Source organism: Rattus norvegicus, chromosome 7 (genome assembly GCF_036323735.1).
Source record: "Rattus norvegicus strain BN/NHsdMcwi chromosome 7, GRCr8, whole genome shotgun sequence".
NCBI classification, from domain to species: Eukaryota; Metazoa; Chordata; class Mammalia; order Rodentia; family Muridae; genus Rattus; species Rattus norvegicus.
In genome coordinates, this window is record NC_086025.1 from 63,721,636 (window position 1) to 63,736,885 (window position 15,250).

Sequence of the window (15,250 nt, forward strand, 5' to 3'; positions counted from 1 at the left end):
CCCAAAAAACCAAAATGAGAACTGAGAAGCAGCATAGATCTCTTGAAAGGGCCTACTGTGTGCCAGCACAGGGCCTACTGTGTGCCAGCACACTGAAAAAGATAAAAGGCTTCCAGTGGAACATTGCTGTAAAATTTCAACATGTTGGGACTGTGACAAGAAGCTCTGAGAGGAGGGAAGCTTGAAGGGAAGGCCTCTCAAGATGATTGACTGTCATCTTTCCTCAGGACTCCTAGCAGCAGGACACTCCTGAGAACATGGTAGAAACACAGTCTCTTAGATCCATCTTCCCCTGCACACACACACTGAATAGAACCCCAGTGGTGTAGAACTCTACCACCCTGCCTCAAGAAGACCCTCTTCCAGCTCTGATGTTAGCTCAGGTTTGAACAACACTGGGGTGAAGGGACCTGGCTTCTAACACCCCTCCTGTGAGCCCCGAGCCTTCCTGGTCCTGAAGGATAACCACTTCTTGTCTGAACACAGTGTGCCACCAAACTGCCAGACTCACGGTCATTACCAAACATGGAGAAGCTAATGGGAGATGAGGTCTGGGAAAAATGCGAGCATAAACTGATACCAGTAAGGATCAGGGGTACAGGGACACATTGTAAAAGAAGACTCTGGAGCCAGACACAGTGCTGGGTGACACTGCGATTCTTTTCCGAAGCCTCTGTAGCAAACCTGGTCGTTCGCAGTGCATCATCGTCTAAATCTTGATTTTTCAGCTGGCAATGGCTGAGTGAGATCTTTGTGTTCCATTTCTCTCTGGGTTCACCAAGTCCAGCAAAGCAAGACATTGAACCAGGAAGAGATTAAAGTCCTCTCAGGCACCACAGTTTGAATTGCTGTATCAAAGGGCCGTAACTTTGAGCCAGTTGCTCCGTATGTGTTACCATGGGTGTGTTTGCTTTCCTGCCCTCCTGGGGGACAGGGAGGGGCGTGGAGCATTTTCTGGTGCACTGAGGCATGGATTGTTCTTCCCATGAATGCATACAGCATGTGTGCGGAGGTCAGGGAACAGTCTGGGGACTAGAGAGCTGCCATGTGGGTCCCAGGGTTCAGAGTCAGGCTTGACAACAAACGCTATTACCTGCTGAGCCATCTCTCTGGTCAGGATTGGCTTTATTGCACTTAAGTTATTTCACATTAAAATAACTTTGCAGTAACTTCCTCCTTCATCATCCTCTTTTAGAATCTGTTGTCAACTCCTGTTTCCACAGAGGACCAACTTGAGCTTACACCCGGGGACCAGTGAAGGGTTGTGTTGTATGTGGCGTGAATGGGCTTTTGACCCAGATTTTGTTTTTCGCCCTAACGTGTGTTATACCTGGCAGTCCTACACAGTGCTGATTATTGTGGGACCGCTGTTAAAATACTTCGCTGTAGCCATCTTTATCCCGCTCGTGATCCAGAAGATAATTACACTTCGTGTTGATCTGGCTCTTAGCTGAAAAGAAGTGAGTCTTCCCCTCACACCACAGCTCCCTTGCTGGTTAGCAGCATTGGTTCTTAGTCAAGACTCTGTCCAGAAGCTTCCACTGGTCGGCCCTCTTACGTGATGGCACGGTGCTAGCGGGCCAGTCTAAACACGTGTGTTCTCTTAATGAAACTTCCTCGTTATCTTGTTCACAGAGGCAAAGCAAAGGCTGTTGTTTATTTTCATCTGTATGGAGAGACTCAGATCTCGCCGACCAACGTTTTCTTTTAAAAGAAGACTGATCCTGTGCGGAGTTAGTTGACTCAGCCAAAGCAGTTTTCAAGAAGGCTCAAGGAAACCTTTCCTGAAAGGGGGTGGGGATGGCGGGGCAGGGAGTGTGTGTGTGTGTGTGTGTGTGTGTGTGTGTGTGTGTGTGTGTGAGAGAGAGAGAGAGAGAGAGAGAGAGAGAGAGAGAGAGAGAGAGACAAAGGTTGGACAATGCTGTGTTTTCATTAGTAGCTTGTGATTTCTTTATATATGGTGTTAAGCTGGTTGCTCATAAGAGTACATGGAGATCAGTGTTTTCCCATGCCTAGGCTGGACTGTCAGTATATTTAATGTGCTTGCATGATGGTGTTTGCATGGAATGGCCACAGGTTCAGCAGTTATTAGAGGCAGCAGAAAAATAGAACCGGAGGGATTTAAGTGAGGTGAGACATTCCAAGTAGAGAGCCCCTGCAACATCTAAAACACAGTTTCCCATCCTCTCAAAAGGAGAGAGCCTCCTGCGCACAGCCTCCTTACGGAGCCAAGATTGCGTGCCCTGACGCATTCGGCCTGTGAGGTCTTGAGCTGCCTTTCATCTGGCGCAATAGGTTGGAGACAGTCGAAACTATTGGCAGAGGTTCCTTCCCTATCAAGGAGCAAGAGCTTGATTGGCTCAGGAATTCCGGTATGAAAAAAACCTGCTATTCCTGCTCCTCACCGACAAAGACGATTCCATTCTTTTTTTTTTTTTTTTTTTGGTTCTTTTTTTTTTCGGAGCTGGGGACCGAACCCAGGGCCTTGCGCTTCCTAGGTAAGCGTTCTACCACTGAGCTAAATCCCCAGCCCCAAGACGATTCCATTCTTAAAGTCCCTTTTCTCACCCTGGAAGTAAATAATCAGCATTTAAATCCACTCCACAGCGTGTGTTGAGTGCTGAGATCCTTGTACATTTCCTGGCCTCAGTTGTATCTGCTGGTGGTGACTCCGCCTGGGTTTACTCTGAGTGTCGGATTGAAGGAGCACATTGCTGGTTTGTGGAGATAGTGCATGCCACCATTTTCCCACAAGCTCTGGGCATGCTGAAATGTTGCTGTTGGTCCTTTCCATTCGAAATGCTTCATACCTGCCATGCAAGAGGGAGTCTCATCCCTCACACCCGACACCAAACACAGGAGTAACAGAGTGAACGGAAGCTCCTCTGGAGTTGAACTTGGTTCGAGGGCCAGAGCTGTAGAGTGGGGAACCCCAACTTGTGTGCAGGAGGGAACAAAGCCTTGGCTTCACTCTAGAATGCCAGAGGGGTGATACATGACCCCCAAACATAACATCTAAGCAGAGCATTGCCATGGAACCACACTGTCATCTTCTGTCCTCTCTATTGATTTGGAAGTTTCACACATGGCATCCCTCATCTGTTCTTGCCCGCCCTTCAGCTGGTTTTTTTACCCACTCCTGCCAAAGTATCTATTGTATGACACCAGCAATGACTGCATCCAGTCACTCAGAAGCCCCAGGCCTCTCCTTACAGGAGATCCCATTGCCTGACCTGATTCTTAGGGTCTGACCTGACCTAGGCTTATCTCAGCTACCCTACTCTTTTTGGTGTGTGTGTGTGTGTGTGTGTGTGTGTGTGTGTGTGTGTGTGTGTATTCTTATTGGATATATTTTGTATTTACATTTTAAATGTTATCCCCTCCCCCACCCCCTGCTTCTGTGGAGATGCTCTCACTCCCACCTCAACACCCTGGCATTCCCCTACACTGGGGAAATGAGCCTTCACAGGACCAAGGGCTTTTCCTCCTATTGATGCCAAACAAGGCCATCCTCTGCCACATATGTGGCTGGAGCTATGGGTCCCTCCATGCGTACTCATTGGTTGGTGGTTTAGTCCCTGGGAGCTCTGGTGGGGTCTGGTTGGTTGATATGGTTCTCCCTATGGGATTGCAAACCCCTTCAGCTCCTTCAGTCCTTTCTCTAACTCCTCCATTGGGGTCTCATGCTCAGTCCAATGATTAGCTGCAAGCATCCTCATCTTTATCAGTATAGTACTTGACGTACTAGCCAGAGCAATTAGACAACAAAAAGAGATCAAAGGGATACAAATTGGAAAGGAAGAAGTAAAAGTATCACTATTTGCAGATGATATCATAGTATACTTAAGTGACCCCCAAAAAATCCACCACAGAACACCTAAACCTGATAAACAACTTCCGCAAAGTGGCTGGGTATAAAATTAACTCAAACAGATCAATAGCCTTCCTCTACTCAAAGGATAAACAGACTGAGAAAGAAGTCAGGGAAACAACACCCTTCACAATAGCTACCCTACTCTTTTTCATTGAAGATTTGTTATTTTTATTTGTGTGTACGTGCATATCTGCGTGTGTATGTCACATGGATGCAGATGTCCTCAGGATAGGGTGTTGGAGTCAAGGATCCCCAGTTACAGGAGATTGTGATCTCTTTGTTGTGAGTCCTTGGATCTAAACTCACATCCTCTGGGAGAGGAGCAAGTGGTCTTAACCTGTGAGTCTTTACTCCCAGCTAGCTCGGTTCTGAATGTCAACCTTTCTGTCTATAGCTGTGAGCACTGTGTCTTGGCCAGTCAAGCACACTCCAATTCCTTGAAAAGACTCTGCTTCATTCTCTCCTGTTTGAGCAGCTGACCTGGGGCCCTGCTTTTGTTCACAGCAACACTGGGCTGCCCTCCCACTTGCCAGGCTGATTCTGCACCCCCGAAATCTCATCAGTGACTCCCTTGGCAAATTTTGCTGACCTCGCTATGGTCTTCCCACTGTCTTTGAGGTGTCTTGGTACCTGCGTGTTGCTGCTGTCCCTACCTTCCTTCTCATAGCACCAACCCTACCACTGACCTCTGTCTCTCAGTTTCCCTGCTAGACATGAGGCTTCAGGGAAGTCAAGGGCATCTTGATCTTATTCATGATGAGGTCTCTCTCCAGCACTCTTTTTTTTTTTCTTTTCTTTTTTTTTCGGACCTGGGGACTGAACCCAGGGCCCTGCGCTTGCTAGGCAAGCACTCTACCACTGAGCTAAATCCCCAACCCCTTCTCTCCAGCACTCTTAAGAGTAAATATCATCAGAGAAAATTGGTGTGCCATATTTGCCTCTTCGTTTTGGCAAAGTTTCCTGGTAGATGGCATTGGTGACAAAGTGAAGCCATTATTTTTGGACGTCGGAAGCCAAGGTTGAAATACCTGAGGCTACTGTTTGTCCTGTGGCCTCTTTGGAAGCTGGAAGGAAGCAGCTGTCTCAGTCTCCCCACCAGCCGTGCTCCAAAGGTCTGTTTGTCTTGAAGGGACTAATTATAAGTCACCTCAGCAATGATTTGACCGTGGAACTCTCTGTACCATCAACAAATGGAGGACTAAATAGTCCTAGTCTCCGATGGGTTTGTGCAGGGCTGAAACACCCTCCAGGCCTTGTTATTTGGGCGATGGAAAGATGCCTTGTGCACGTCATGTTTAGTGATGGACAAGGAGTTTGTTTGTAGTCAAGCACGGCACACATTCTGCCCCAGTCTGAATCGGCTGTGGTGCTTTTCGATGCGTTGATGAATTTTGGCATGTATCCCTCTTTGGAGAGAAGCTGAAGTTGCTCCTGAATTGGATCTTTGTCTTCTGCAAGCAGTTGTTTAGGACCCAATCACCGACTTACATTTATTTTGAGAGTTTCAGGTGATATGAGAATTTTTTCTTTTCTTTTTTTTAAATGTAGTTACTTCTCTCTCTTTAAAATGCTCTTTCATGATATAAGGTGAGGTGGGTTTTTTTTTTTATTTGTTTGTTTTCATTTTAAACTGGTACCTGTCAGGTGGTAATTCGCCAGTTAGTCTAAGGTAATAAGAAACCCCAATTTGGATTTGATTCAGTTCCATTAGGGCAGATTTAAATGTTTGTGATACAGGGCCTATTATCCTGGCGGGTTGTAAGGGATTTTTGTGCTGGGCAGAGAGGCTGACAAAGAGCACACTGTGCACATGCCATGTAGAGCAGAACACTTTCACACTACAATTTAGGAGCTGTGCAGTTCAGGAAATTGCTGGCTTTGGCTGGACCATACTTTTACTGCAAGGAAAATTTTATTCGTCACTCAAGTAATTGGCAGTTTTAATACCTTGTTCATAATTACCTTATAAACAAACGAATATATAAACCAAAGGTTGAATGGCTTGTTATCTAACCTGTAGCCTTATTTGACCAATATGATAGACACCTGGTGGGTCTCCCTCTCCTTACCTCAGGAAAACAAATGTGCGCCATTTATTAGGGGGAAAAAATCCTAATAATAGCAAAACCAAACACTACACTATTGTTTCATTGTCGTTGTTGCAAAAGAGCATTAACTTTAGGTTAGTTGAGCCCCAGACAGCCTGGCCCAAACTAGGTGCAGACTTGAAGGGAGATGTGAGATAGACAGGGGTGTGTCTGGGTGTTTCAGCTGCTGGGTGGCTGGGAGGAGGACATCCTGCTGATAGAAACATTGGGCTCTGTATTTAAGAGAAAACTTCTGCCCCCCAAATTGTGGTTTTGTTCATCCCTTATACCCTGACCCCAAGGCCTCTTGGCTTGGCTCGGATGGCCTGCCTCCATCTCCGGGACCGAGAGATTGACTAATTGTCTCACTTGTACCTCACAGCTAGATCAAGGAGTTTGTGCTCTGGCAAATCCAGATGTGGGAAATGGTCAGAATCAGAGGTCATGGATGACTAGACTCTAAACAAAGTCTGTAAGACTTTATGGGAATCCAAGGAACTTGGGAATCTGTGGCTTGTATGTAGACCTGCTGACTTACTTTTTTCCTTTTGAACTTTACCTTATCTCAGCTTTTAAGGTGTCTGTCGCCAACTGTGCAGGATCTCTCTCTCTCTCTCTCTCTCTCTCTCTCTCTCTCTCTCTCTCTCTCTCTCTGTGTGTGTGTGTGTGTGTGTAGTTACATTCTCTGATGATTTGGGTCTTAAAGATCAAGCAGACAATAACCCTAAAATTCTGAAGGGGAATAGACCAAGGGTTTTAACTGCGGCGTGAGAGGCTTTACACTGTTGTTCACAGCCTGCGTCTCTGGAGTCCTCCTTACTGCTGTGGAGAAAGCAGTACCTGGCCCCTGTGGTCTCGGGAAGCCAACCTTCTTCTAACTGTAACAGGTACAGAGCACACAGATCTCTAGAGGCCCGTCTCCTCCAGGAGAAAAGGGCAGGCACAGATGGCAAGATTGCAAGGGCCCCTGGCTTTTCCCGGTGATGATGGATCAGGGAGTTTGAAAATAGAGTTGCAGAGTTTGAGCTCTGAGCTGTTTTTTTTGGGGGGGTGGGTGGGGTTGGGGAGGGTCAAGGTAAGAAGTGGCAGATCTTTTTGAGGAAAGTGTACAGAGTTCCCAGATTAATTGCCAGAATACCACTGATGCTTTGTGTTCTGTAAAAGAAACCTGGGATCAACTGGGGGGACCAACCCAGACTTGCTCTGTGAGGTGGCTCAGAAGTGGTTGGACTGGTTATGCAGAAAGCCCTAGTTTCCCAACTTTAGATTATCTATTATATTTGTAAGAGAGAAATTACTTCATGAGTGGATGGTGTAATCTGTGAACCATGTTTAACGTGGGCCATGACACCTAATGTGTGCACCATTGCAAGTCTTAATTGACACCTAATGTGTGCATCATGGTGGGTCTTGACACCTAATGTGTGCACTATTGTAAGTCTTGATACCTAATGTGTGCACCATTGCAGGTCTTGACACCTAATGTGTGCACCATTGTAGGTCTTGGCACCTAATGTGTGCACTATTGCAGGTATTGACTGACACCTAATGTGTGCACCATTATTTCTGGTTTCACCATGTTCTAACTCAGTGGCATGAACACGAATTCCTGCCTCAAAGGAGTTGGAAGAGACTAGTGATGTGCATGTTATATATAGTAAGGTGCAGTGTAAAATTTGGGAGCCCATAAAAGAGGTCTACCTAACTTCTGAGATGGGGAGACATGTCCGAGTTATTAGTAAGCAACATACATACATGGGGGCTATTTTCCAAATAAGGAGAACACATAGAAAGTGAACTTTCTAATTCCCTTGGGGAAGAGTCACTGCAGACTGCAGAACTAGTGGAGTGAGGTGGTTGTAAGGTGCAGAGCCCTGGCTTTTCCTTAGGGTATAAAGAGAAACCTTTGTTATGATTGTTCCAGTCTTTTTAACTTCAACATGGTTTCTCCTGCTAAGCGATGATCTAAAAAGCCCATGCTACCACCCAGCAGCTGATTGAAACAGATGCAGGAGACACACAGCCAAATATTGGACAGAGCTTGGGGAACTCTCCTGGAAGAATTGGGGAAGGATTTTGGGCCCTGGAAGGGATAGGAACTCCACAAGAAGACCAACAGAGTCAGTTAACCTGGACCCTTGGGGTTCCCCAGAGACTGAAGCACCAATGAGAGAGCATACACGGACTGGACCGAGGCCTCCCTGTACATATATAGCAGGTGTACAGTGTGATCCATTGTGGGTGCCTCAGCAACTGGAGCGGGGCTGCCCCTAGAGCTGTTGCCTGTCTGTGGATCCTGTTCCTCTAACTCATCTGCCTTGTGGCCTCGGAGGATATGGCTCACCTAGGCAGTGACTAGATGTGATGGAGGGCATACCCAGCGGGGCCCTCCAACGTCTCAGCAGAGAAGGGGACGGGGAAGGGAGAATGGAGCATGGGAGGGGGGACCCAGAGGAGGAGGGCGGCAATAGGGATATAAAGTGAATAAATTAATTAATGGGAAAAATGTCCTTGCTACCTGAACTTAGGTGACAGTTGGGCTGGCTCACATGTTCAGTTAGCTCTCGCTTTCTAAGATGGTCACTTAGTACTGATTAGTACAGTACTACATAGTAATAGTACTAAGCAGCCCTAGTACGTATGCCCGTCTGTAAGAATATGGCTGGGCATTTCCCCATTTGAAATGCAGCAGAAAAATGGTGGGATGGTTCTGTCTCATTTGATGCTGTCAGGTATATTCTTGAAATATGGATATTATAATAAAGGGATACACTTATTGTTGTTGATTGTAGAGACATAGTCTTCTTATATAGCTGGGATGACCCAGAATATCTGTCACTGCATCCTGAATGGTGGTGGCTTTAGAAGTGTGTGCCTTCGTACTCTGTGACATGTACTGTGTGTGTGTGTGTGTGTGTGTGTGTGTGTGTGTGTGTGTGTGTGTGTGTGTACATTTAAAGAACTGTATGTAGCCAGTGGCCAGTGACTACTATCCTTGTGGTCTACTTTGTTCCGCATCTGTTGTCCAGACTGGTAATATCAAGTGTGCCTTAATCTATCTGTCGTTAAGGACTGTTCAGGCTGGTCGCTCTTCTTTGTAACATAGAAGACCCAGTAGCTCTTTCTCTGGTATGGAAGCCTCTGGCAGCTTAGTAACTTGTTGTAAAAACAGGGACTCTTTCTAGCCAGGAACCAAAGCAGCCACAGAGTGGTAAGGATTGGGAGCTGATTGGCACTGTGGTGTGAGAGTACAGTCTAAAAAAGAATCCGACTAGGTATCAAAAAGAAATAGAGTTGGCTGGATGGTTCTGAAGGTAGATAGGTAGATGTGCCTGCCTACAAGCCTAGCCAGCTGACCAGGGTCCCCAGAACCCATGGAAACACAGACGTGGAAGTGACAAACTTGACTTCCCAAAGTTCCCTTCTGATCTCCACGTGTGAGCTCTATCCCACTAATAGTACTAACTTTAAATATATGGGTGTACATATATATACTTTAAATACTCATTGTATTATATTATGTATAATGGGGAATGAGACTGTAATATATAATTATATATACATATATATATGGGAACAAGACTAATATATGCATACATACATACATACATACATACATGCATACATACATGCATATGGAATGTGGAATGAGGGAGGGTAGCCTGGTGTGCCCACTCTGTTCTAGATGTTTCCTTTATTATCTAATAAAACAGGAAGACATAGAAAAATAATCTGAAAGAAAAAAGATCCATTAGTTGTGTTTAAAAGCACAACAACTATATATGCTTACTGTCCTGTCAGATTGGTGTAAGAACGTTCTTCATATGCTCTAGTATGACCTCAGAGCATGCAGGGCCATGTTGCTGTTTGAGAAGTACGGTTAGTTTTTCACACTTCTGAAGAACAGGTCAGGCATCGGTGCTTTTCTTCTCCCTTTGGATCGTACTGGTGACCGGTTGCTGGGATTGTGTTTTAATTACAGGGCAGGGAACGCCATCGACAAAATCCTCCCTGAGCAGCTGGAAGCATTTCAGTCCCTGGAGACTTTGGACCTGAGCAACAACAACATTTCAGAACTCAGAACAGCATTTCCACCCTTACAACTCAAGTATCTGTGAGTAAAATTACCCCCACAGTGACAACGTTGTTATAACTTGGGGCGGGGGCGTGCTTATGATTCAGGGAACCCAATTTTACTGCTGTTGATTGGAATATAACTTTCTTATCAACTTGAATAGGTTGAATAGCTTCAATCTTCTTTCTTACAATTTTGTATCACAGTCTTTAAAAATGCCCCAAATAGGGCATTGGTAACAAATTCCACACAAAGTATATATAATGCAGTATATATATGTAACAGATATCTGTCTCCTTCAGAGGTCTGTCTGTCTTTGCTGTCAGTATATGGGTATTAGTTACTTTGCCTGCTGCCTTTACCCAATTCCTAACAAGATGCCATTAGAGGGGAGGAGGGCTGATTCTGACTGACAGTTCAAGTCTTACCCTAGCAGGGAGGGCATGCTGGGAGAAGTGGCAGGCAGCCCTGTCACGTTGTGGTCAGGAAATCAGGCCAGATTATAGAACTCCAAGTCCTGCCCTCTGTGGTCTACTTCCAGCTAGGCCCTACCTCCCAAAGGTTCTACAACCTTCCGAAAGAGTGCCACCTGCTGGACAGTAAGTGTTGGAACTCATGAGCCTACACGGGACATTTCATATTAAAACTACAATGGATGAATCCTTCTATTTTTAGTTACTATTTTTCTGGTCCTGGATATGAAACCCAGGGCTTCTTCACACATTCCAGGTGAGCACTCTGCCACGGAGGCATATCCGAGCCCATAGGTGTAAACCTTCATTTGTTCGCGGGGAACAGTAGTAACAATTGTAAGGGTGCACTTATGGTCAGGTTCTCTGGAGACTCTCGGCAATGGGGAGATTGAATTTAACGTCCCCAAGAAGCCTGAGTAAGCCTCTGCTAACCTTCAAACTCTCCACAGGTATATCAATAGCAACCGAGTTACGTCCATGGAACCGGGGTATTTTGACAATTTGGGGAGCACTCTCCTGGTGCTGAAGCTGAACAGGAACCGCATCTCAGCCATCCCCCCCAAAATGTTTAAATTGCCTCAGCTGCAGCACCTGTAAGTGAATGTGGCCTCTTGGATATCACCTTATTTCCTCTAAACCTCTGGGGTCTGTGTCTGATGCCCACAGTGGGACAGGAGAAGTTTAGAGGCAAGCAAGTGACTGCCCTCCCTTTCATGGCGCAAGGGGTGGAATCTCCTGATTAGGAAAAGGCTTGCCAATTACCTCATGCCAGCTGCTGCCTGATAGGACATGTGTTAGACTGTGGCTGAAGGAGTAGGGTGATCACCGTGTTGCCCCTTCACAAAGGTGCCATTGTGGACCTGGGGAAACCACAACGTCTCTCAATAGCTGTGGTTTATGAGAATAATAAGACCAACTCCGGGATGCTTTGATAGCCTAAGTGGCTGTAAAGAACTGTCTTGTTAAGAATGGTAGAATGGTTTGTGAAAAGGCTCCCGCAACGGCACTTTTCAACCTTGGCTGCACATTACAGAGACTTGGGGAGCTTTTCAAAACCCCAGAGCCCAGGCTGCACCCTACACCAGTTATACTTAAACCTCTGGGGTTTGCAGTTCGGGCTTCGGGAACTTTTAAAGCTCCCTAGGTGGTTCTAGTGTTCAGCAGAAATAGAGAGTGTTGTAGCCTACAGGAAATTACCAAACTGAACTTTAATTGGAAATGATGCTAACCAGCTTTGCATACACACAGAGCAGGGTTTCTACACCACTCCGGGGTAGCCCTCCTGCTTTCCTGGAATGGTTATCTCTCTCACTCTGCATCAACGAAGGATGAATATCAATTTGTTAACTGCTATCCTGAGCGGACCACAGTTTAGAAGTGAAAATCCAACGTGTTTCCTGTATTATTCCAAATATATATATATATATATATATATATCATGTGTTTTACATAGACATTCACTCCCTGTAATACATTGGAGGGGAAAGAAATGAAATTCTTATCAATAAAACGCCTGGGAAATTCAAAACATTCTTGCAGTTTTAGTGCTGACTGGGTTAGATGTATTGCAGTGTATGACCCATTTTATTACCTTTAGGATTTAATTGACACATGAATTAACGGCTTCATTGTAATTTCCAACACAGTGAACTGAACAGAAACAAGATTAAGAACGTGGATGGACTCACATTCCAGGGGCTTGGCGCATTGAAGTCCCTGAAAATGCAAAGAAATGGAGTGACTAAGCTCATGGATGGAGCTTTTTGGGGGCTGAGCAACATGGAAATCCTGTAAGTGTGGGTTCTCGCGGTTCCCTACTCAGATGCAGTGACCCCCGAATCCTCCATGGACACTAGGTAGCTCCCCTTTGAAGAGCCGCATTAAATCCTCATGCCCTACAGCCATAATCATTTAGTTATGTTTCAGGTGAATTGCATGAATCTTTTGCTGATCTCCTTCTATAGCAAAGCCAAATATCTAGACACATTAACGACATTAGGGCTATGTCGTAAGTTGTGTGCAGCCCGCCATGCATGTCTTTGAAGAGAGGAGTAGATCGTGGACTCTGAATCCCGCCTTTGGTTCTCACCGTACATGCAGGCAGCTGGACCATAACAACCTAACCGAGATTACCAAAGGCTGGCTCTATGGCTTGTTGATGCTACGGGAGCTTCATCTGAGCCAGAATGCCATCAACAGGATCAGCCCGGACGCCTGGGAGTTCTGCCAGAAACTCAGTGAGCTGTAAGTTGCCTTTTATTCTCCTCAGGTTCAAGGGCAGGGATCCTGCTGGAGCATGAGTTTCTTACTGGTCATCTGTGAAATTTTGGTAACAAAGTTGCCAAGGCGACAGAGACTTTCCCCGGGTGCCCTTGATACTGTATTTTCGGTTGTGATACAAGGACGCCAAGACTGCTCTTTGTGGAGTTGACAGAAGTCATTGTTTCATGGACTATTTATCTAATTTTAATTACTGGGCTTAGAAGTAATGTTTACCTGGATACTGGAAGGCAGAATGTTAAAACGTGATTATTGTAGTTACATTTATTACATGTCTTTAGAAAACAGATTAGCCTGTTGAATGGAAAGGTAAAAGCTTTGTGTTGTTGTTGTTGTTCTTTGCAGAGACCTGACTTTCAACCACTTATCCAGGCTAGACGATTCCAGCTTCCTTGGCCTAAGCCTACTAAATGCCCTCCACGTTGGGAATAACAAAGTCAGCTACATTGCTGATTGTGCCTTCCGGGGGCTTTCCAGTTTAAAGACTTTGTAAGTTACACATTTTGCTCTTGGTACACGAGCCTAATTGGTTCCTAAATGTGCCCACTTTTCTCCCAACAGATTTTCTTTGTTGTTGAGGAAATGTGTACAGCCTCAAAAGTGGGCTCTTAATCTTTCCCAGAGCAGTCTGATTAGAATAGATCCATTTCATCCATGTGTGTTTCTTAAAGGGATTTTGAAAGGACGCTGATCAGCCTGCCCGGTGATTGCAGCCTCCCTCCTTCACAGCCTTGCTAGGAAGTCCAGAACTGCTGAAGAAAAAAAAATAATTTTAAGTCCACTAATTTTTTTCTTTATAAAATATAGATTAAAAATAAGTCAGAGCAAAGAGGACTGTAGAACGGCCTTAAGGGAGCTGAATGTTTATTCTTCTGGTTCCCACCCCCTGACTTCTGTCCTAAGGAAAAAAATGTATTGAATTAACTGACCTTTTGAAAAATCTCTCCGACGTTAATTTAATGCTGTGCCATGGGCTTCAGGATTTTGCACTCACAAATCTGCGTTCTGTTCCATTTGACCCATTACAGAGTGGAAAGACATGCTATATGCTTTGGCTCGGGTCTGTCTTTGTGATGGGAACTTGGTTTTAAATTTTAGTGTATTTTTCAAGTTATTCGAGACTGAAGAGTTTAGCCATCTTTATAGAAGACTTAAGGGCCAGGGTTACTGTCTCAGTTTGGGGAAGTTTTTAAAAGGTTGAGAGGCACCTTGGAGAACTGAGTTTCTTCTTCTGAAGTGGGTGAAGAAGGTGGAGGCTTCCGATATAAATGGCACGCCACCTGGGTAGCATCTGAGGTTTCTGAAAAGTGTCTCTAAAGAGAAGACTGTGTTTTCTGTAGGGATCTGAGGAACAATGAAATTTCATGGACCATCGAAGACATGAATGGAGCATTCTCTGGGCTGGACAAATTGAGGCAACTGTGAGTATAATTTGCCTCCTCTATGAATTAAAATTATTGTCTTAATTGAAGTCAGATCCATCCGCTGACGTTATAGAGTTAGGAGTAGGTATGACATGTGTTTGTGCCCTTGGTCTTTCCTCCAAGCAAGTGGTATTGTTCATAACCTGTGAATATTAGTTACCTTGTCTCTCTTCCTTGGATGAAAGGAAGAAAATTCAATCCTGGAATTTGTCTGACTACTCATTTTGATATCCAGATAAGCATGTGCAAATTTTGTTGACTGTTACACATCAGAAATGATCACTCTGTAGAAGCGACTGTCTTTAATGCCAGCATTTTGAAGGGCTTCACACTATGCTATAGTTGTGAATTCTCAAATGAGTACACTGTCCATCAGTCCTACGCTGCATCAGGGTCCAGGAGGGATGCAAACAGTTTGTGTTTGGCAATGAGATGGTCCTGTAGATTGTTCTGGTTTCGGTTGATGAAGAAGGGCATTTACAGAGAAGTGGGGAGCAAGCTGCACTGGGTGTGGTGGACTGTGTGATCCCCAGGGAAACTTATGTAGCACCTGCGTCTGCTGAGTGTACTGGTGACTCTTCTGTTGCTGTGATCAGAGCTCACCAAAAGCAACTTGAGAGTTTATTTTGGCCTATGGCTCTAGACAGCTACCTGTCCACAGTGGTAGGAAAGCCATGGCGGCTGTCGGTAGCAGGAAGTTGAGAGACCACATCTCTGCCGCACACACAGGAACTGGAAGTGCCAGGCTGTAAACTCTTGAAGCCCAACCCATACTAACTCCAGGAAGGCTTCATATCCTGAGCTTCCTATAGCAGTACGTCCAGCTGGGGACCACATGTCCAAATACATGAGCTCACTGGGGCATTTCCTGTTCAAGCTCCTACAGGGAGCTGTCTGTTGAGTGCTTGGAAACCCCTGTTAGAGAATGTTACTGAACAAGATGCTTAGAGCAACATTGCAAGTTACATTGTTTAATTTAAGACAACACTATTGCTCGAAAATGAGAATAGTCCTTTTTAATAACAGTTCTGCTCCTA

The 15,250-nt window shown here is 45.2% G+C and overlaps 1 protein-coding gene across 1 annotated transcript in view; it reads left to right on the plus strand.

The window, feature by feature from the left end:
• Positions 1 to 15,250, plus strand: part of Lrig3 (leucine-rich repeats and immunoglobulin-like domains 3) — a 50,175-nt gene that overhangs the window by 19,912 nt on the left and 15,013 nt on the right. The window contains exons 4-9 of the mRNA XM_216905.11: positions 9,944 to 10,075; positions 10,959 to 11,102; positions 12,156 to 12,299; positions 12,610 to 12,753; positions 13,135 to 13,278; positions 14,130 to 14,210. Of these exons, the coding sequence (XP_216905.5) occupies positions 9,944 to 10,075; positions 10,959 to 11,102; positions 12,156 to 12,299; positions 12,610 to 12,753; positions 13,135 to 13,278; positions 14,130 to 14,210 (789 nt within the window). The remainder of the gene's footprint in view (positions 1 to 9,943; positions 10,076 to 10,958; positions 11,103 to 12,155; positions 12,300 to 12,609; positions 12,754 to 13,134; positions 13,279 to 14,129; positions 14,211 to 15,250) is intronic.